The sequence below is a fragment of the Vanessa atalanta genome, chromosome 20, assembly GCF_905147765.1.
Source record: "Vanessa atalanta chromosome 20, ilVanAtal1.2, whole genome shotgun sequence".
NCBI classification, from domain to species: Eukaryota; Metazoa; Arthropoda; class Insecta; order Lepidoptera; family Nymphalidae; genus Vanessa; species Vanessa atalanta.
The window spans coordinates 8,259,665-8,282,931 of record NC_061890.1 but is presented as its reverse complement, the minus strand read 5'-3'; the positions used below and the strand labels follow the sequence as shown (position 1 = coordinate 8,282,931).

Here is a 23,267-nt window from a genome sequence, read left to right as displayed (position 1 = left end):
ATATTATGACAGGATTTTATATAACTTTCTATACAATTGTATAAATATGGTTAGTCATTCGTTAAATATATAAATAATGTATATTTATGTAAGTAGCAACACCGTAAGTAACTTAGTTGGTCAAGTTGTGTCTATATAAAAACTCTTTAAGCCCTATTATATTAACATTGAGCTAATTCGACTTTAGGAACATCGATAATTGGTAGATCTTTCTTGAAGCTATCAATGTCTCTTATAAAGTCCGCATCGTTCCCATCGGCGGAGTTCTCCACACTATCTTCATTTCCATCCAAATAATTAAGCGTTAAATTTTTGGGCTTTTCGTCAGTTATTTCATTCTCATCTTTAGGCTTATTTCCCACTATCTGGAAATATATTTAAAAAAAAATTAAAAGTTATTTAATCTGTGCTCTTCTCTTTAGAAGAATGGAGTTAGTTAAGAAAACATTTGTAAGGTTTGAGTCGCTCATAAAAATTAAATCAATAAAATTTTGTAATAATGCCAGTCTAAAAATGTTCAGAGAAATAAAAATGAATAGAAAACTATACATACATTTAGCATAGACAATTAATCTGATATTTAGTCACATATTCAATAACGGTGTTTTTGACAAACTCGATCACTCTAAACAAAACAGCCAACTACACAGGATCTATTATAGTCCTCAATTTTAATGTGAGTGCGCAAATACAGGAGCACACACACTCATAATTCGATAGGACATCTGTTAGACAAGACTGGAATAAGTTCAGACTCAGAACTAAGAACTTCAATCTTTTTCCGACGCACGTTAGTTTTATCTGCTAACGAACAAACTTCGAGCTGCCAGTGAGAATTTGATAGACAAATTCAAACTTTTTCAACGCAACTGGGTTTTATATCCAATAGACCAATGAAGCAGTATCCATTAACAGTATATCAAAAGCCTCATTTTAAACTTTAATATGATTAAATAAAAGTTTATTTTTTACCTGTATAGACAATTTTCTAAAGTGTGACTTATTCCCACTACTGAAGTGATCGTCGATCCAACTTTTTATATCAGCAAGTCTAATTTGTTCAATCGCCTCGGCCTGAAATTTTATTCAAACCACTTTTAGTTCAGAACTTCATTTAACCACCGAGACTAAATACTCACATCGATATATAAATTATTAAAAACATACCTCTACGAACAGTCTCTGAAACTGATACTCCCGACTAACTATCTCGCGCCAATTTCTCTCGACCTTTAAGGATGACAATACATTTAGTTACGTTCTCATCTTTAGCAAGTGGAGTGAGCTGAGTGAGCTAACTCAACAGAGGCGCACCTCCTCCTTGAGCTCGTAGTCGGTGGTGTGCTTGAGCTGCGTGAGCGCGTGGCGCGCGGCCGCCAGCGCGCGCTCGCCGCCGCGCCGCGTGTCGCGCGCGAACTTCTTCAGGAACGCCTCCACGCGCTGCTCCACGTGCGCCACGCTGCGGCCGGGACGATCGCTTTATATCGGCTTTCCGTCTCGTTTGGAGTACGGATCGTTTCCATTCGTTTGTTCCTGAGTCTTACCTGAATTTGTCGACTTGCGTGTTGACCGTTACGGAGAATCCTAGCACGCCGAAGGTGTACCTCATCATGCTGAAGACGCTGTAGCCGAGTTGCTCTTTGGTCCTTAAAACGTCGAAGACCGGCTCCTCCATCAGCATCTACTCTAGCAAAAATGGTTAATTTTTTTTTATGTAAAAAAACAATCGATTCTTAGAAAAATATACGTACATAAGGCAAATTATAGTGTACGTGAATATATAAATGATAGAAAAGCTCAGTGTTAATAATTGTACATGATTATTACGGGTAAATTATTTTCGATTGAATAATAGTAACTACTGAGTACTTTGATATTAAAATTAACCTTGTAAAATGATTATTCCAAGTGGTTTTTAGATCCTATTTGTATAAAATATATTTTGATTTTATAAAAGTCCCTTAAATGGTTTGATCTAAAAGCACTGATATGCGAGACGGACACCCACCATCAGCACCTCCAGCGCCGCGGTGTGCTTGGGCGTGGTGGCGTCTCCCTGGTAGTAGTTGGTGACGATGCTGTTGGTGGACGAGGGGTTCAGGCTCCGCACGCGGATCTTGCGCTCGCCGAGGGGCAGCCGGTGCACCTTCACCTGGCGACGACCGGGGGATTAGTACAGATAAACAATCACTCGATCTATGATCACGATGCAATACAATAATTATAAATATTCTCACTTCGGGGAATTCGTTCTCTGCCAACGGTTCCCATTTAATTGTATCCAGAACGTTCTCTGATATTTTAATAGCTTCGTGCCATGGCATATTTCCCTGTACCAGTACCTAGAAAGAAAAATGGTTATTTATTATTCGAAATTGAAATAAAAAGCGATAATAATACCGAAAGAAGTAAAAGTTCCCACCTGTAAGTAAAGTTTGTCTAGCAATCTTTCGCTGAAATCTTGCAGATCCGCTAATGTAATATTGTGTATAGCCGCAGCTTTATCTCGTGGTGAAATGTACGGCTCTAGTAAAATATTCATTCGAATATCCCTGCAAATGTATTAAATAAATCACTGTATATACAAAATTAAAATATACTCAATTCAAGTAGGCCTTTACAAGACTTTTGAATTATCATTTAACAAACTATATTAAGTGAATGTACCACCGCTTCGGAATGTAGATTCTAGCAAGAAGAAACTCAGTAGTTACTTTTTTTCAACATTTAAAAATACAGTAATGTTAGTTAAATAAAATTATATATGTATGTAATATATCCTGCAAGTATTAACTCTACGCTTTTTTATCATCTGTATAAACTTGTATTGAATAATATGCCCTCTTTATCGATTAATTTTTTAAAAGTGATTTCAATTTATGAAATGGCAAAGTCAAAAATGTCTTACAATACAAATAATTTACATTATACAACAATGAAACAAAAATATAATATAAATGTATATATATATAATGGAAAATTTAGGTGAAGGTTAATTAAGGCGGAGTATGTTAAGGTACATAAATAATCAATCGAATACAAATTTAAAAGTAACATAGGGTCAGCTTTAACACACGTCTAAGTGAATGGCCAATTCTCTGTACGTTTGCAATTCAATGTAATTATATTTTTATTCTTAATTCATCAATAGATGGCGTCATTAAATTTATGATTTTTGAATCAGAGTATCGTTCGATTCGGTTAAGAAAAATACTAGTCCGTAATTCATTTAAAAAATATGTCTACTCTACTTGGTGACGAATGGTGCTATGTTTCAAAACGAATTCAACCTCCGAAGCGGGTAATCCCCCGGTACTACGGATATTTACTTATCCGGGGCTATATATAGCCCCGCTCACGCTTCACCCGTCGGGCGGTATAGCAATTGGGGGTACGGCGGCCGGGCAGAGTGTGCGTGTGCGTGTGTGCGTGCGCGTACTTGGCGAGCTTGTGCGGCTTGATGAGCACGTTGTGGTAGGTGCGCGCGCGCACGTCGCGCACGGCGTCGAACAGCGCGCGCGGCAGCGAGCGCGCGCCCGCGCGCACCGAGCGCCCCACCAGCGCCACCAGCAGCTGCGCGCGAGACGGTACCATTACACATACTCGGGGAGGGTCTCTCTAGTGAGCTTCGTGCGTTATATGATCGGCGACGGAATGAAGAAACTTTTTATTGATATGAACGAAGAAAAGATAACGACGTCGCAGGGTTCCCCCCGACGCGTGCGGGATTGCTTACAATACTTTACAATATTTTATCCTTAAAAGTCCATAGAATGCGCTGACGCTAGTGCGAGGGTTTCACAAAAATATATTTGATTTTACTGAGTCATATGATGAAGTAACAAATTTTTATGTATATAATTCTTCTGTACTCTGTACTGTGACATACACGTCACCGATTTCCTCCCAGGCGGCTGGACTGATTTTGATGAAACTCATTATATGTTGAAAATTTTAAATTGGACCAGTTATGTGGTGCTGCGATCGGGTCCGAGGTGTATTATATAATTCTTAAATAAAGTCGGGACAGTTAATTAAATATAGACCACAAAAACGGGGACCAGTGTTCATTTATAATTACTTTATATTTGAGTTGATGTACTCTAAAACCTATAAAATATATAAAGAAATACTTACGTGTAGATTTTGATTGTAGCCACTAACTTTCAACGTGAACCCTTTATCGGAAACGTATAACGAATGCGCCAGGTCCGCCATGTTCGCAGGATACACTTCTTCCTATAGAAAAATATACTTTATAACCCCCTTATGAAAATAAAATTTACATATAAAATTAATAATTTATAATAACAAGTGTTTGGAGTTTCTCTTAGATTTCTTAAGCGACGTGCAATTATAATCTACAAATTTCCATCCACGTATTTGGGGGGGGTCAGTTGTTAAATACTCTAATTCCTTATCTGTACCCCTGACAACGTATATGCAAAATTTCATAGCGATAATAATATAACATTAATTAGAATGCATAATAAGAGCAAAGATGACCTAAGTATGGACCTGACTATAATGTAAAATATGGTGTTTTTTACTCGATTACAGCTTCCATCACTTCATTCAAAAGATGTAATTTCATGATACAAACTTATTTGTAAAGATAAACTAGAACAAACGAAATTACCTTCAGTCCTTGTTGCATGACATCAGTCCAAAGATCAATGAGACACGCCCTAGAAGATTATATTGAATTATAAAAAATTTGAATGTCTGTTGAGAACTCCTCCTCCTCGAGAGAGAGAGAGATGGACTCCTCCTGATGTGAGTACGGTACGGGAGGGGGAGCGGATGCATTACAGAGTTAAGAAAGTCCATCACGGGTAATATAGTGGGAAATAATCTCGTAAATTTCTTGAAGAGATTCTCTGCATAACAAGATAACAGCTAGGACACTCACTCCCGCGGCGAGCGCAGGCTGAGCGGGGTGATGAAGTAGAAGTAGAGCAGCGCGGTCGGCAGCCGGAACTTGAAGTCGGGCTTGTACCACAGCTCCATGTGACGGTTCTTGCGCAGCAGGTTGGGCTGGTCTAACCTGGAACGCAGATATATTCACCTTCGTTATATTAGGATCCGACATATGGTCTAGGCTAACGAACCACTGAATCTTCAAGTGTTTCATTTGGGTTCATGATTCATCTCGTGCTCGGCGGTGAAGAAAAACATCGTGAGGAAACATGTGCCTAATTTCAACGAATTTCTGCCACACTTTCCACCAACCCACATTGGATCAGCGTGGTGAAATATGCTCAAAAAGCCTTCTCCTCAATGGGAGAAGAGGCCTTTGCCCAGCAGTGGGAAATTTACAGGCTATTACTATGATTGCCGTAGCCCAATTTTATAAGACAAATATAATAAAAAATAAACACAACCACAATTATATTTATAATTATTAATTAATTATTAATATGAAAACTAAATTCGCTTTACCTAAAGTTATTAACGGTAGCCATCAACTCCCCTTGCGTCAACACTTTCGTGTCTCTCTCGCTCGAAGAAACCTTCTTGTGTATATCTTTAACGGAACTGTTCTTGAGGTCGACCCCCAGTTTCTCGGCTTCCTCGAGGTACGGCGGGGCGGGAGGGACGAGGTCGAAGTTTGTTGTGATATATATGTTCTTCTCCGGCAAGTAGAAATCTTTGTACGGCTCGACGTTCAACCACTTGTCTAGCCATGCTTTTGGTTTTTCTAGAAAAAAAGTAACATAAATCTATATGTAATAAAATTATATATGCGAAAGTAGTTCTGTCTATTACCGATTCACACTTAATCCGCTGAACCGATTTTGATGTAACCTTTTTCAATACACAAATTAAACACTACTAACGGTTCGAAAAAATGAAAATACTTCGACCTGAGAAGAACTGGTGAAAGTAACTCAGTATGTTTTTTTACATATTTTCAATATCAAGATTTTTTAATTTCCAAGCTGTGATCAACCAAGAACTATCTAATTTTATAATAACCTTTTACACAAAAGCATTCTTTAACAACTTCTTTTTTTTAATTTGGATTCAGAGACATTTTGTGCGCTATCTGAGATCCTGTTGGAAAACCGTATACATTGTCACACAAAAGACTTTCTGACTCTATGCAGTCGAGTAACAGGAGTAATAAATTTGTGTTTGTTCCTTATACAGTAGTAGTATTAGTATTTAACAATTACCTATTTTCTTGTATTCGGTGCCGAACCACTCCTCCTTGGCATCGTAGTGTATGGGCGTGGAGTGCTTGTTGGACAGGATCATAATGTTGACCATATCCGCACTCATACAATCCAACAACTCCGTGATTCTCTGCCGCCAAGTGATTATTACATTTATTATTTAAAATTCCCTTCATTGAGTTAGTATGGTTTTATGTTATAGGTAGGCGTACGAGCAAATGGACCTCCTGATGGTAAGGGACACATTGGCGCTTTAGGAAATATTTAACCATTCCTTACATAGTAATGTAGGAAGTTAATATTTCTTATAAGACACCAACCTTGGGATATAAGATGTTTTGCCTTTTGCGGCTGCAGTTAAACTGGCTCACTCACACTTCAAACTGCAACATAACAGTACTAAGTATTGCCCGTTGGCACTACAATATCAGATGAGTAGTTGGTTACCTACCCTAATGGGCTTGCACAACGCTATACCGCCAAGTAAATCAAAATTTGTACACAGCACGGGTAGTGTAGACAACCCTACACTTAATACGCTTATTTTTTAGACTTTTATATTTCGTTTGGATACACGCCTGGGAAATGTTGAGAATTTCCAATACTGACAATTTAAGTAGTATTTTTATTTGTCTCAGGACGTCAGACTTTGAACAAAAAAATTACAAATTGAATGCTACTATGCAAAAAAATTGCCCAAACGTTACTGTTAGTCAGATTTCACATTTCAGGCCAGCGATATATTTTAAAAACTCTGATATAAATGAAATTACGACTCTATACGAAATTTAAAAAAATCTGACGTACCTGAGGTTCGAACTTGTAGTACAACTTATCCCCGGATATGTAGTGCTCGGGGGGGAAGAAGTGCATGTTCTCAGCCAACGACTCCACGTAGTCGGCCGGCTGCGACTCCGCCTCGAAACGGAAACTGGTCTCTTCTATCGTCTGCGATCGATAAATTAAAAAAGGTTACATATTAATTAAACCTTATGTCACTTTCTGTAAAAAATGTATTTGTACATATTTTTTATTTAAATCATATATGAATAATTAAGTTTTATTTTAACATTATCGACACACACTACAGAACTGTTACTTGGTGGTGACAGATGTGATGAGTGGGTGGTACCTACCTATACAAGCTAGTAGAAAGAGCTACCACCAAGTAACTATCGATCATGTGCTAAATTGCGATAGCAAAAACTTGAATATGTCGGATTTATCCAACCGGCATTGGAGCTGCATGGTGACAAATTAGCCAATCGTCCTTAAATAGAGAAGACTAATCCCAGCAGTGGGTTTTACCAGCTGTTACTATTTATATTACTTACCTTTAATTCTTTGTATATACGTTCTGATGGACCGATTTTCTTCAACATATTGATATATGAAAATATCGCTTCTAGAACCTGAAAGCATATTGGGCATATTGGGCATATTAGAAACGATGAAGATGGTTTAAGGCACTATTTATTATTCTACACCTCCTGATAATGGGTATCCATTTTTTTTATGAGGTAGGTAGGCGGACGGTCATATGGGCCTGTTGGTAAGTGGTCACCACCCTCCAGACATTAATGCTGTAAAATATATTAACCATTCTTTACATCTTCAATGCGCTCACGACCCTGGGAACTAAAATGTTGGGTGAGTGTAGGTACACTTCTACACTTGCTCACTCACCCTTCATATCGGTACATACCAATACAAAGTGTTTGGCAGTAGAATAAATGAGGCTGGTACCCACCCAGACGGGTTTGCACAGAGCCCTACCACTATAACGATCTGTTGAGTTGATATCGTAACAAAGAAAAAAACGATATAACCTTCGCCTAACCTTTTATAGTCAAAGTCAAAACTCTTTATTCAATAAAGAAGTGTTTACACTAGCTTATTGATAGTCAAAAATCTACCACCGGTTCGGAAATTACCACCTCGGACCTGAGAAGAACCGTCGAAAGAGAGTTTCTTTCGCCGGATTTTTTTTTCCATTTTGCATGTACAATAATAATTATATTTTAGTTATTTGAAACAGCCTGCAGGCGATCATTTCATTCCCAAGGTGTGCAGTCAACTAAAAAGTCATTAGTGTTGTAATTTCCTTTAGCACACAAACGCTCTTTAACGATTCTTTTGAATTTTATAATTGATAATTATAATTTTATAATATTCGCAAGGACGCACACAGGCAAGAAAGCGTCAGTCAAGTTATGCCAGTAACGTGGTCTCATACCTCGTCGACGTGTTCCAGTCCATCCTTAGTGAGCACGACCTGTATCGAGAAGAGACTGTACATAGATGTATAGTCGATCCCACTCTCTGAATTACCCGTGTATATACCGAGCGCCCATATCCTGAAAACAACATTATGTCAATATAAATAAAGTTCATATTAGTAAGGATTCTTTTTTCTCTTAGTTTGTTATTGTTATGGAAACTAAAGGTTTATTTTTTAATCTAATACTTTTCTGCTTAACCGAAAATAAAAACAGTCTTAATTGTCAATGTTAGTGGTGTATTGACGAGTGATGATTAAAATTGTTTAGTGCTTATGTCTATGGGGGGGGTGACCACTTACCAGGAGTTGACAGATGTAAGTCTATCAATGTTTAATAAAAAAAATATATTACCTGTTCTTTAGATAGGAGAGTAAGCTGCCCTTGCCTTCATGACCCAGTAAGTACGATATGTACTGATGTGGTTTTGATTCGTACTCGGATATCAACGAACGCATACACCACGTCAAGTGTACCTGCAAAGTATAAATAACTCTATAGCCGGGTAATTAAAGTTTAAAATACTTTTAAAACATCTCAATATACTTAATTGAAGAAGGCACTTAGAGAGATGACCTTTTTAGTTTTGCAGGTTTGCTCAAGTGAAGCTACAGAGCATATACCAATTAAAGTATATAATATATTCATTACATATACAACGATTAAAATTATATTTTTACTTATTAACATTGTTTAACTATAAGTAAATAGTGTAGAATGTGTATTTATGAGGTTTGTTTATCTCACCTCTTCCTGCCATTGAAATAAACTATATTATAGTTATTTGCCGGTAGATGGCGCTGTTCGACTTATCGCTATAACGATTGGTACATAGTCCAGGGATGTTATGGAGCTCCGTATCCGTAATCGAAACTATCGGATATCCGAAATAATAATATATCCGTCGCCATTAATATATTTATATATAATATACTGTTACAATTAAAAAAGTAGCTCATTGTATTTTAAAGCGATTCGTTTTTATTTTTTGATAGCCAAAATAAAAGGGAGGCAAATTAGTGTTATTCAATTTTTCTTTTAATATATCTAAACAAACTTATATCCGATACCGTATCTGCTGATTATATCCGAAACCGGTAAGTGTTCCAATTATTATTACCTCAGTCGTATCACTGACGGGTTTTATGTAGTAGAGACTTTTGAATTCCGGAGAAACCATTTCGGGTTTGAAGGCGAACTCGGAGAAGTCATCGGGCGGCAACTTGTTCGTGGGTATCTGTCCGAACGTGTTCACGACGTACTGTTCTAAAGCTGATAATTCCATACGAGCCTGGAATTTTTTTTAAACATTTTTATCGTTATATTTTTGACACACAATGAAGGCACTTTTTTTTCTGTCAATTCGTAAGCTTATGTTTTTTTAAACGAATCGATGGATTCGGAGAAGTGGTCGATTAGTTTTTATCACGGTTTAAGTGATTCGATCCGTCAGTATCGAACGGGCGCACCTGCACGGCGACGGTCATGCGGTGCGCGCTGTAGTGGCGCGCGCGGAAGCGGTGCGCGGCGGCGTGCAGGCGCTCGTCGCCCGCCACGCGCTCGCGCAGGCTGCGCACGTCGCCCCACGTGAACGTGCGCGCCGGGTGCCCCGCCGGGAACGTGCTCGACAGCAGCTGCTCCTTGCGGTTCGAGTCCGACGGCGCCGCGATCGCGAACTCTACAGTGCCGGCAGAGATGGCACGAGTGGAATACGCTTTTGAGTCAGTGAAGGTTAAAGCGAAAGCACTCGAATTAGACGAGAACACCGAGCCAGAGGTGCGAGACACAGAGACGGTTGTAACTGAGGATATGACTTGGAACAGAAGTAGTTCAAGAAAAAAAACACACTGATGACAGCTAGCGAATCTTAATTACAGTACTATAATTATTTGAAAAGCTCCTTTTTTATGATATCGTTAGGCGGACGAGCAAATCGGCCACCTGATGGTAAGTGGTCACCACCGCCCATAGACAATGGAGTTGTAAGAAATATTAACCATTTCCTTACATAACCAATGCGCTACCAACCTTGGGAACTAAGATATTACGTCCCTTGTGCCTGTAGTTACACTGGCTCACTCACCCTTCAAACCGGAACACAACAATACTGTGTACTGCTGTTTGACGGTAGAATATCTGATGAGTGGGTGGTACCTAACCAGGCGGGCTTGCACAAAGCCCTACCACCAAGTCCTTATTGATATCTAGAGATCAATCTAAGCAAATAATAAAAAAAAAACGAAAATTATGTTTATCAAACAAATAATTAATGACAGATTTTTACTTTGTAGGAGGAAAATGTAAAATATTAATAATTATTATTTTAGCAAATCAAGAAATAATATTCACCGATTATCGAGTCACATACCTGACTGTATAGCCTCTCGTTCCCGCTGCATGGCCTCCTTTTTCATCAGCGGACTGACGAAAAACTGGCTGAAAATATCCATAGCTTGGGGCAGGTGCTTCTCTTGAATCTCGAAGTAGAACGTTGTAATTTCGCAGTCAGTTGAAGCATTATCGGAGCCGCCTTTTTTCTAATAAAAAATAAACAATTAAAATATCTGTACCTCACGTTTAATATTTAAATAGAGTCAAAACTTTTTTTGCCCAAAAATATTATGAATTCAAAGTAGGAAGGCTGTAATAAGATAAATAAATTACTTACAATTTCAAATTTAATTAAATTCTCATGTAAGAAAAAAATAACGGATTGGCTCTAAATATTAATATAATGGCTAATGATAACTTAAAACCGCAAGCATCAACAAACACACACATACACACGCACCCACGAACGTTCGCAAATACGCACACACGCACACTTTTTATTTTATGTGTTTTTTTATTAATTGATAATGTATTTGTCATGTTTGATCTTTCTCCAATTTAATTTAAAATTAAATAAATAATTATTTGATATCCTAGTGGGGGAGCCAGGAGACCATTAGTACAAGGCAACCTAGTACGGGCTCCTATCTCCCAAATACAATTGTACTTATTAAGACGCATTTAACATTTAACTGTAATGTCTTAGATAATGTGGGAGAGAAAACATTACTACAAAAAAATTGAATGTGTGTCTAAAATATAAGAAAGGTTCTTTTAATAATTGAATTACATTCTATTTTACCTTAATGAAAGAGTCAAACTCATTCTCCTTGGGATACTTCTCACTGCCCATAAAGACCATATGTTCAACGAAATGAGCGAGGCCTTGAATTTCGGGGGGATCGCTGTAGCTGCCCACTCCAACAGAGAGCGCACATGCCGCCTGTAAAAAAGACAACATAAGTTTTTCATTGATAAGTGTCGTTACGAATTTTAAAATTGATATCAATGGAAATACGTAATGTATTCATATACTTTTCTAAAAGTGACTTATATATACACCGGCATTTATAAGATCGTTAAGTTGTTATGACTCATGTCCAAATTCACTTAATCCCAAACCGCTGAAACGCGAACGCAGTAATGAAAACTATTACCGTTTCGCCCTATGTATATTAATTGATAAATGGATGATACCTACCCTACCTACCAAATTCCCTACAACTTACCTTCAAAACCTTCAAAAGTCGTTTAAAGAAGCGTAACTTCAGTAATATGAAAATTTGGATTTAACCATTAATTCCAATTCCTGAACATAAAATGTCTTATAAATGATTTTTATTAACCTTTTTATTAATTTCTATTTATTTTCATTCACGTGACATTGGCGATATAAACAATATTTAAAACTACAGATTGAATTGAAGATATGTCTATGATGATGCGGCGGCTAATCTCAACGGGACCAGCCAACTACGCAGAACATATTATATGCGTCAATGATTTAGGGGCCGCCTAGCGACGTAAAATGTCGCAGGTTCGATCCAGACCCCTTTAGCTACTCTCGTCCCCGCTCCTAATACAAGCTTAATTCGAGGGAGTAAAAATATATAATTCTTAAAATGAGGGATTTCTCTATTTACTTAGCAAAAAAATAAATAAAAAGTTGTAACGTTACTACGAGCATCTATTATGAAAAGCGCAACAAAATATCTGCGGTTGACCGCATCGTAATTTAAATGAAACAAAGAACGTCGAGAATAATCTCGAAGGTTGTAGTTATAATTTCCTAACCAATTCATGTTTTTTTCAAAATATTATCGAGACCGAATAAATTGTTAATTTCTTTCTGTCGCCATAGACAAGTTTTATTTTTGGTAGTTCCTTAAATATGGCGAAGCTATTTACGAAGTAGCATTTATCTGAATTATATTTAAACATAATGGCAACATTACAATCTACTTTATAAATACCTTATACACTTGCATAAATTATCTGCTATTAATAATCTAAAAGTTATTTTATATAAAAAACAATAGCGACAAATATATACTTATATAATATATTTGAAAATAATGCTAAAATATATTTGCACTACATTACATGTACCATAAACAAATCTAGTTTTTTTTTTGTTTATTTACTAATTGAATGAATGAAAGAACGAATGATATGTTAATATGGTACTATAATATTAAGCCGGTAGTAAAAGTTGGCTAATCGGTGTTAACACCTCATACCGTGTCAAGTGAAAGTTGTCTGAACAATATCTTGCAGCGCTTTCTAGATATATGTTCAAACTTGTTCTTCATCATTCTAAATATATTGCGTCTATGCCGACAATCCTGTCAAAGGTATGAAGTGTTAGCACGTTATTATAGGAAAATTAAAATTTCTTATCACAAAATAAACTTAATTATCATTGTTATTTCATTTGTAATTAGAAATGCTTATGATTGATATAAATTGATACTAGCTGCTTCGCCTGGTTTCGCACGCGTGTATCTATTCTGTATGAGAATTTATTCATACCAACAAACTAACAATCTCTCGAGTCTCTTAAATGTCTTGATTGTTTAAAAAATAAAATTAAACTATCACTCCATAGAACTTGCGACTAATTACGTCATAAAGAAAAAAAAATGTTGTACAGTTCAAGAGATTTAGAGTTATCCTTAAGCTTAAAAGTGATTAAACATGCCTGTCACACACTATTGTCGAGTAAGAACAGATTAATTTATTTAAATTTAGTTAAGGAAGTATAGTAAAGGAAGCCTATATTTAGCTACAAAGCAAATAAACACGTTAACGTACGTTATGTTCGTTGATTAGTAATATACAACGCTCCTCTCAACTTGGTGGTAGGTCTTCCTGCAATCTTATTGGGGTAGATACCGAGGGTACATCCGAGTTCCCAAGAATCCCAATGGGCAGAGGTGATCACTCATCACGTGGCATATTGGCCCTATCGCCTACCAATATTGTGAAAAAGGCTATCCTAAAGAGTTAGTGTGTTAAAAGTTAAACTGACCGAAATCATCTCCTATTTTTTATTATTATTTTATATTATTTAATTCTTCAAACTAAAATGAACTCACTAATAAAATACATCAAGTCAAAAGTGTTACTCTGTACAATTTATAAACCTTTATTCTTAGTTTTAAATGATATTAAATCATAAAAAATATTATTTGTTAAAATTATATCGTACATATTATCGATCCTAAGATCGACTTCAAACAAAAAGTACAGACGATAGGCGTCAATGGCGCAATCTTCTACGGGTCGTCTTACGATGTAAAAATCGCAGGTCCAGTCCTGGGCCCCAAGACAGCTAACAAATTTACGGTCTAACGCAATGTATACCATAGATTTTTTCCTATTATAAAAACGCAACGATTCACTTTTGATTCGGTCAAAGTTGAATCGCAATATAATCGAGATCGTACATAACCGATACAAATAAGTACAATTAGTCCTTATTTACGCTTAAGCTGAGATTTATTATTGTGAAGAATAATCGAATTTGAATCAGTATAAAATCGGGCACGTATCATTACCGTTATGTTAGTAGCATTTCCCCCTGACCCCTCAGGCTATAGTTACAATCCTAGCACAAGCTTTATGGGGGGGGGGGGGGCTGTAAAGGGATAATATTAATACCTTATATAATGAGGGCATTCCATTTATTTTAAGCAAAAAAGTAGTGTCGATCAAAACGTTTTAATAAACAAGTTCTGTTTAATAATAAAATAATTACAAATAAATGTCTAGTCGAACTAAATGTTTACGTTACACAATAATACGTGTTTTATTTACAGAATTGATGATAAAAAACGCAAACATCATCAACGTTGTCTCGCTCTATTTCAATTGTAGGTAACAAACGACTCACGTAATACTTATTTAACTTATTGAACACTGTAAAAGCGTTTTCCTAGAAATATATTATATCTTTAGACACTTGTTTTCGCCCGTGGGTCTGCCCGTGTTTGTGGTGGGAGCAGATGTAGGGTAACATGACGTGTATGCAAAATTTTATGATGAACGATTGAGTAGTTTAGTCGTTAAAGCGTAACAAATAAAAAAACTTTCGCATTTATAATATCATCTTAGGACTAGTGGGTTTCCGCGAAACTTCGCCTTTATTCAAAAGAAAGTACATGGCTACTTCTTTTGATTCGAACCTCGAGGGGGTGTAAAATCGGGGATGTCGGTGTGTGTGTCGGTAAAGTTTTATAAATTTCGCGCGAACAAAGCCGCAAGTAGAGGTAATGTTTATATACCTATGTATAAATCTTCTGTTCGTGTGTATTTAAAAGAACTCCTAACGGTTGGGCCGATTTCGATGCATTTTATTTGTGTATTTGAGTGGGTTTAGATCCAACCCGGTAGATGACACTGCAGTCGGGATATATATAAAATTCTTATTTCACCGGAAGTCCGGACGAGCAGCTAGTGTTTTATGTTGAAGAATACAATGTCCGTAAACTTTAAGGAGATAGTTTGGAGATAGTAACCAGTATGGATACTAGGTATCTCTAAAAGTAGCTAGATGCTACTACAATTTTAGATTTTAGTCACTGCCGAGATAATCTTATACCCGTAAAACCTTGCACGGATTTGAGATTTTTGTTTGAGAATTGAGATCCACGCAATTTAACTACTAGAATACTTAAATACAAGTATACATGTAAAAAGACGGCTATTTAAACAAAATATGGCATAAAAATTGTATTTTAACGTAAATTCATGCTTAAAAAATCGTGTCATTGTAACTTTTTTTAGGTTTGTTTAGTTAATTAGAAATGTATAATGTTAAGTTCGCAGACAACAATAAATTCGGCCATGAACTAAAACAAGGTTATTTATCTATAAAACGAACTATTTAAATCATGGTCATTATTGCAACACGATTAAATATACGCGGTAACGAAATCTCGGCTTATATTACATTTTTTTTTAATTTTCATAACGAGTCCGAAAATCGATAACTTTCATTCAACATGGAATTCCATATTTAAATCAATTTCATAACATAGCAATGAATTTTTTTTTAATAAAACTGGTGATCATTTGTTTTCGAGCCGGTCGATTTTCCGTCGATATCGATGTTTTTGTGACCATGGAAAATTCGAAATTGCATGGTTTTTATTTTTCGAATATGAGTTCCGTCATGGTACTAATTAATATTTCTTTTTTAATTGATACCTAGGTTTCACCCATATATAGAAAAAACAAAAAATCTTTTTTTGTGCATCCGTATTGCCACATGTAAAATTAATTAATTATATCAACTTTTTACAGACTATACAAGTCAGTCTAATAATAAACAAATATAAGAATTTGGTTCTAACCTGTTACACTTCCAAAATTTTGAAATATATATAATTGAGATTATAATATACAAATTTTTTAATCAATCTGATTATTACTATTTTATATTACATATATTTTATATTACATATATTTTATATTACATATATAGTTGGGTTGATAATGGAACTCTTCTAGTAGTTTGATCTAAATTGGTCTGATTTGTTACTAACAAACACTATGATTCACTATAAAAAAATATAGGTTAGGTGTTTTTAACTGTGATTTAAATAATGTTACTTCTTAAGAATTAATATTATTTTTATTATATTGTAAAGTTACTTGAATTAAAACTTATACCATATAGATTTTTTGTTTATTGTTTTAAGATTTTTTAATGATATAAGCTAACTATAAAAAAAATTATAAATATAATAAATTATACTAACTAGTTTTTCCTCATCAAACTCCGAGCGCTTTTTACTGCCGTGTTGGTCACTGGCTGCTGACTGACCAGATTTACTACCATCACTTTCCGCCCCGGAACTCTCATCAGAACCACTTGACTCTTCTTCACTTGAACTGTTTTCATCAGCTACAAATTGCCGACTTGGATCTGATATAAGGAGTGCTGTGAGGCCATTCTCCAACCTAATTGTCCTGAAATATACGTTTTTTGTTACAATTTAAATAAGTATATAAAATGATTAACTAATCAAGCTTAATGTTGAGGAAAAACTTATCAAAATGTAATTTATTCAAATAAGAATACAAATTAATTCTCATAAAAAAATATTTGGTAATTAATACAATAAATACCCTAAAGTAATGCAAAAAAACTCACTTATTTTACTGCCTTACTTTTTAATGAAATAAAGCACTTGTGTAATGGAAAATCAGAAGTAACAATGGTACCAGAAACACCCAGACCCAAGACAACATAGAAAACTAATGAACTTTTTCCACATCAACTTGGCCGAGAATCGAACCTGGGACCTCGGAGTGGCTTACCCATGAAAACCGGTGAACACACTACTCAACCACAGAGGTCATCAAAATATATTCATATGCTTTATATATTTATATTTTGTACTTTCGTAAGTCTTTTCGTAAGATTAAATATAAATTTATTAATAAGAACAGTTACTTTATAAAATAAAATTGATTGTTAAGCTATAATAGCGTTATTAGGATAATCGAATAAAAAAAACTGTCTAGATTTTTTATATACATACATAGACCATAATTGACGAAATAAAAACCACAACAACACAAAAGTAAATTTACTTATTATTTTATTGGCTGATTGAAAACAAATTTAATACAAAACAAAGGACTTTTTAAATTGATTTACTTTTAAGAAATTGTAGTATAGCATGTAAATGCTAATAACATTTCATAATTTTATAATTTTAAAAAAAGTAATTGAAAACAAAAAAAAATACATTTTAATAAACAATTTAAATAGTGTAAAAGGCTTCACACCATTTTTATTTTGAACTTTTTTTTAATTCGAAAATGGTAAATAAATCCGAACTTACTTGTAAAGTTTCTTATCTGACACAGACTTGATGGGTTCAGGAAGAACCTCAACTTTCTCTTTCCTACTGGACATAGTAACCGAATATTTAGGTCTGTTATTGGCGGCTTTTACTTCAGGCTTAAATTTCGGAGCTCTGTGAAAACTACTTCTCTTAGACATTTTGGTCAGTGTATTTTTTGTATGCAGAGAACCAGAAGTTATTTGAAATTGAATGAATCTGAACCAAAATTTTGACATTTATTGGTTCGTTTGACAATTCACTTGACAGACCCAACTTCATTCGTCATCTTCTATTATCTATGTTTTAAAACATTACGGCAAATTTTAGTGTTATTTTGACCAAACATATATAATAAAAATTCGTTTTTTACAAATTAAATAATACCTACCTATACTACATACCTATTACTTTAACTGTTATAAGCCGATCATTATATGTGTACATGCCTAAAATAAACAAATCCTTTTCGTTATTTTCACAAAAAGTGTAATATATAGCACTTACAAAAACTCACAATGTAACACAATTATTCCCTAGATACTCATTATTTTTTTTCGCAATATCGTAAGTCTATCAATGTTAGAATGTTGAAGACGGCAACTCTATAATTCTATTCAGATTTCTGACAGAAATTTGAAATGTACTGTTCTGTTGATACTTGGTATATTTAATATTCAATAATTGTGATTGTTGTGTATTACTTTGTGGGCACATTAGAGTTTAATATTATGATTGAAAAGGACAAGTAATTTTTTATACGTTCTTGTAGTATATAATGATGGACCAGTCATACTCAGAAAGCGATGTATCGATATCTCCATCACAAATTTTAGATCGTTTACAAGTGCTCAGGCAATTACAAATTTTACAACGCGGTAAATTGCAAAAGCATCGTCTCCAATACGAAAGTTCTCCTGAAATAACTTCTAGTATCACTGAAATCGTTAGTCAATTTAGTAACAGTACAAGTTATAATACTTTCCGAAGTTTGTTGCAGTCTTCTCAAGAAACAAATGAAGTATCACATTCGAACATAACTCCTTTATTTAGAAAAGAAAACTTGCAAAATGTTATTGAAGGTGTTTCAGTGTTGAATTTATCCGAAGAATCTGAATTTATTGCTAATTCTGTTTCATCCAGAAATTCAAGTTCACCAAGACTGGATAGCGAAAAATCTCATAATATTGTGGAACGAAATCTTTCAAAAAAACAAATATCTTTAGATGAAATGCCTATACTGTCACCAAAAAAAGATTTCGAAACTTTAATAACAGAGAAGTTAAAGAATGAAAAAAAGATTATAAAAGAAGTACCCACTGATTTAAACCAGAAGAAAAGTACCAAAAAGCCATTTCTTAGGAAAGGTGAAGGTATGGGCCGATTTGGTATCCAGAAAAATGACTTGGTCATACAGAATACAAAATCATTACCTTGGAAAAGAAAAAAATCTGGCAATAAAACAGTCTCCAAAGTAGTTAATAAAAAGTCTAAAAACAAACTACCTGGAAATGATAACATTAAAATACAAATATTAGACAAAGACACAACAGGCTTAAAAGAAGATAGTCATCATGATTCATTTAAGAAAACAAATAGCAAAGTTGACAGTGTTCTTAGTCCAAAAGAAATAATAAGAGAAACAGAACAAAATGATCAAACATCAAGTACATCTACTAATCATTTATCTTCAAAAAATATAGAGACACTTGCTATTAGTAAACTGAAACAACCTCTACATGCTAGCCGAGGCCAAACATGGGCTTCAGTATTTACCAAAGAGCAGGACGACTTCTTGAGACAATTAAAACAAAGTGAGTATTATAAAAATTTTGTTTCACCAGCCAAAAGTACACTATCGGATATAAGCAGCAACGAAAATCTATCCAGATTAAAACAGGATAGAGAAATCGCTGAACAAAATTTATTTGAACTAATTGAGAATAAAGTCACTCATGAAAGTTTTAGTATAGACAATTCATTCTTTAACCGGTTTTTGAAAAAGAGCAGTATGGATTGTTCCGGTGAGAGTACTCCACTAGTAATGCAGAAATGTTTGAATAAAAATCCTAATTTAATGCATATATTGCCAGATGTAGCATCCAGAAAAAGAAATGATAACTCATCCAGTGATCTTGAAACATGTAACAGTGAGTGTACAGACTGCAGTGAAAACTGTTCTGTATCAAGCTGCTGTTCATGCCAAACTATCACAGAAGCAAACATATCTGTAAGTTGCATTAAAGAAGATAAAATCAATGAAAAAGGTGATACTATAAAAATGCAAAGAACTAAGCCTAACAGACAAATTAATGAAGAAAAAGAAATAAGTCACAATGACACACTGACAGCTGAAAATGAAGCAATGAATTCAAACATGGCAGAGATGAATGCTAAGCTAATAGCCACAAGTGAGCTTTTAAAAGATAGACTCAAAGAATTAGAGGATGAAATTGATACATTTAGAAAAGAGAATGCCAATTTGACTAGAATGAGAGAAGAAGTTGATATAGAACGTCAAAAGTTATTTGAAGAGAAAAATACTTTCGAACAAAAATTTAACGAAGAAAAAATTCTATCAGAATATTATTTAGCTGAGGAAAAAGAAAAACTTAATAAACAAAAACAAACATATGAAAGATATGTGAGAGAAATGAGAGGAAGATTAAATAAAAAGGAAAAAGATGAGGTAATCAACTTGAAAAAAGAAATTCAAGATTTGAAAGATGAAATAAGAATCAAAGACGCCAAATCGACATCTACCATAGCTCGACTACGTAATCAAATAAAAATAATAGAAAAAGATAAAAAAAATCTTGAAGATGAAGTAGAAAAACTGAAAAAAGAAAATAAGAGAATACAACATAGCAATGATATAACACGAAGATTAACTAATCTTAAATATCTCGAGCAAATAAATAAAAAACTTTCTACTATGACTTCCAAGGATTCTATACCAGATGTGCAATTAGATTCAAACATAAAATATAAGGCATTTGAAATTGAAAGACAAAGTAGAAGTAGAAATAGGAAAAGTTATCCTAATAATGCAAAAGGTATGATGAAAATGAGGGCAAAAAGTGTGCCAAACCTGCATGTTACTTCCAGATATGCCAAATATTTTAGTCAAAAAGACTCACTTAGTGATAAAAATAAAAATATGGAACTAAGTGATAATATTGACTGTAATAATATAGATAATGATCATAGTAACAGCAAAAACAATTCTAATGATTTTGAAATATCAAACAGTAATTCTGATACTGATGAAGATAACAATTTAGAAAAATTATATAATGATAGATTTAAATCAACATCCCTAGAAGGTCGATCATCAAACGGGTCAGCGCATTTTGAGCTCTCAGATAGACTTTCTTGTAATAGTGATTATTTTATTGAAAAATCTAACAAGAGCTCTTCATTGAAATCTGTAGATAAATGTTTCTCAACAAATTCACAACAAATAAATCACTCACATTCAAGAACATCTAAATCACCTTCTATGCCATACAATAGATCTCATCAATCTACATCACCTACAAACTATTTTAGCGAAAACTTCAACTATAATTCAGATAACCATATTGATGCTAATCATAGAAGTAAATCACCAGTCTCCATTTTGAGCAACCATTCTTCCTCCAGCCTTAGATCAGGAACTGTTATAATAAATAAAGAAGTATATTCTGATAGGATTATTCCTAGCCCAGAACCAATGTCAAGTAAAACAACCTTATCAAAGACAAATTTGAATCCAACAGAAATTAGGAAGCCAGATGGCACAAGAGAGCTTAGATTTCCAAATGGCAATGTTAAGATCATGTCGGCCGATGGCAAATATAGCAAGTTTTTGTATTACAATGGTGATATTAAAGAAAACTTTTATAACGAAGGTAGAATTAAATATTATTATGCAGAAACAAAGACTTTTCATACTACACATCCTGATGGACTGGAAATATTGGAATTTCCTGAGTAAGTTTTTTGGGTGTACTTAGTTGCATTATTATAATGTTATTCTGTATTAACAGTGTATATGAAGTCTCCCGTTTTTTCTTTTTCATTTAAAACTTTTATTTTCTAGCATTCACTTTTTCAATTTATATAAAATATTAGAAAACTTAATTTCAAAGCTACATAATTAGAATATTTATCTAGTACTCAACTGCCTCTTTTCCACTCACCAACACCACTCAAAAATAGTATCCGCTGAAGTACAAAAATATCTAGTGTTTAATTATTGAAGTGTATATTAAAAATAAATTTTATTCATTAATCGAGAATTTCCTGGGATCAAATAATTACTTATATGCAAATAAAATATTACAATTTTCTAAAACAAACGAAAAAGTAATTTTATTTTTATATTAATTAAATTATTGTTTGCAGTGGCCAAGTTGAGAAGCGTTACAAGGATGGTTCATCAGAAATTAAACTACCAAATGGAAGTATAAGATACTATGACCCTAAGAACGAACATGTGCGTGAAGAGTGGCGTTTCCCAGATGGTGCTTCTTTGACTGTATCCGCTACTGGTGAACAACGTATTGTCTTTGCTAATGGACAAGTTGAAGTTCATGCCAAGGATCACAAGGTACCATTAAAAAAAAACAGTACAGTACTTAGTAGTAGTAATTTAATTAACGAAGGCCAATAAATTTAAGCTTTAAAATGATATCAATAAAATACAAAAAAATATGAGTGAAGTATAATTAAATTGCAATTTTATTTTTAGCGTCGTGAATTTCCGGATGGCAGTGTAAAATTAGTCTACAATGACGGCACAGCAGAAACACGCTACGCCTCTGGTCGCATAAGAATTAAAGATAAACATGGCAATCTTATTATGGACTCTGCTCCTGGTTGAGTATCGAATTTGGCTGTTTACTGTGATTTAATGTGCCTTTTATATTTGGAAATAAAATATATTTTTATAAAAGATAAACGTTTACGCCTGGTTACTACATTGAAGAGACAATTTGTTTTGCTAATGGATACTTGAAATGGCAATGAGGCGTAATTCAGAAGCTACCGTGGCTACCTAGGCTTGGTCGTAGATCGTACAGTATGAATAACGAATATTATCAGACTCCCGATTCTCCGATTACGGGATCCGACCTTTTACAACGGAACGCGCAGTGCGCCCGCTTGCAGTAGCGTGACCAAATTTGTATTGATGACTTTCAAGACGATATATAAATAATTTAAATTTTTTATAATTTTGAAAACCCAGGCACGAAATGATACCCGCAGTTAAACATTTATACATGAATACATATTATCTAGATAGACAACCTGCTTAAATCTTATTACCCTTATTAAAATTCTTTACAACGCTCCTTCGTTTGAGAACTGATTATTTCGATATACTTTGCCAAAGTATGAATATAATAGCTAGTATTTCAATCAAATATGTAAATATCAATTAGATAATCCTACAACCCATAAGCAGAACGAATCGCTTTTCAATATAGCAACTGGGCTATAGTTAATAAGAATTAATATATTATCTAATGTGACTGCTCTTGTTTACTAGTGTCAATAAATTTTGTATGATTTTATATATCTATGTTTGTTATTTATTTTAATAAATAAGTATATAAATGGAATAAAAGACTAAA

General features: G+C 34.3%; 2 protein-coding genes across 2 annotated transcripts; one reads left to right on the top strand and one right to left on the bottom strand.

Annotated features, from left to right (window-relative positions):
* Positions 1 to 17: 17 nt before the first annotated feature.
* On the bottom strand, positions 18 to 17,885 carry LOC125072152 (nardilysin-like). The gene is made up of 24 exons (XM_047682688.1): positions 17,647 to 17,885; positions 16,555 to 16,765; positions 11,592 to 11,732; positions 10,827 to 10,995; positions 9,928 to 10,136; positions 9,579 to 9,749; positions 8,813 to 8,934; positions 8,416 to 8,536; positions 7,514 to 7,591; positions 6,987 to 7,127; positions 6,180 to 6,309; positions 5,443 to 5,701; positions 4,913 to 5,047; positions 4,640 to 4,688; positions 4,138 to 4,239; positions 3,440 to 3,573; positions 2,423 to 2,552; positions 2,238 to 2,342; positions 2,009 to 2,152; positions 1,545 to 1,681; positions 1,315 to 1,459; positions 1,168 to 1,230; positions 973 to 1,074; positions 18 to 365 (listed from the first exon to the last, which is right to left on the bottom strand). The coding sequence occupies exons 1-24, from the start codon at positions 17,883 to 17,885 to the stop codon at positions 162 to 164; spliced, it is 3,441 nt and encodes a 1,146-aa protein (XP_047538644.1). The 3' UTR covers positions 18 to 161.
* A 382-nt stretch (positions 17,886 to 18,267) lies between these two features.
* Positions 18,268 to 23,264, top strand: LOC125071968 (centromere protein J). The gene is made up of 3 exons (XM_047682420.1): positions 18,268 to 21,621; positions 22,036 to 22,240; positions 22,382 to 23,264. Exons 1-3 carry the CDS (start codon positions 18,425 to 18,427, stop codon positions 22,511 to 22,513), a joined length of 3,534 nt encoding a protein of 1,177 aa, XP_047538376.1. The 5' UTR covers positions 18,268 to 18,424; the 3' UTR covers positions 22,514 to 23,264.
* Positions 23,265 to 23,267: the final 3 nt, after the last annotated feature.

What these genes read in the sequence shown, in the direction of transcription:
- LOC125071968 (XM_047682420.1), top strand. Translation starts at nt 18,425, where the DNA reads ATGATGGACCAGTCATACTCAGAAAGCGATGTATCGATATCTCCATCA. An exon ending in GAAATATTGGAATTTCCTGA is followed by an intron (nt 21,622 to 22,035) that starts GTAAGTTTTTTG and finishes TATTGTTTGCAG; the next exon opens with TGGCCAAGTTGAGAAGCGTT. An exon ending in TTCATGCCAAGGATCACAAG is followed by an intron (nt 22,241 to 22,381) that starts GTACCATTAAAA and finishes TTTTATTTTTAG; the next exon opens with CGTCGTGAATTTCCGGATGG.
- LOC125072152 (XM_047682688.1), bottom strand. Translation starts at nt 17,885, where the DNA reads ATGTCAAAATTTTGGTTCAGATTCATTCAATTTCAAATAACTTCTGGT. An exon ending in TCATGCAACAAGGACTGAAG is followed by an intron (nt 4,240 to 4,639) that starts GTAATTTCGTTT and finishes ATTTTTCTATAG; the next exon opens with GAAGAAGTGTATCCTGCGAA. An exon ending in TTCAGAGACTGTTCGTAGAG is followed by an intron (nt 1,075 to 1,167) that starts GTATGTTTTTAA and finishes ATAAAATTTCAG; the next exon opens with GCCGAGGCGATTGAACAAAT.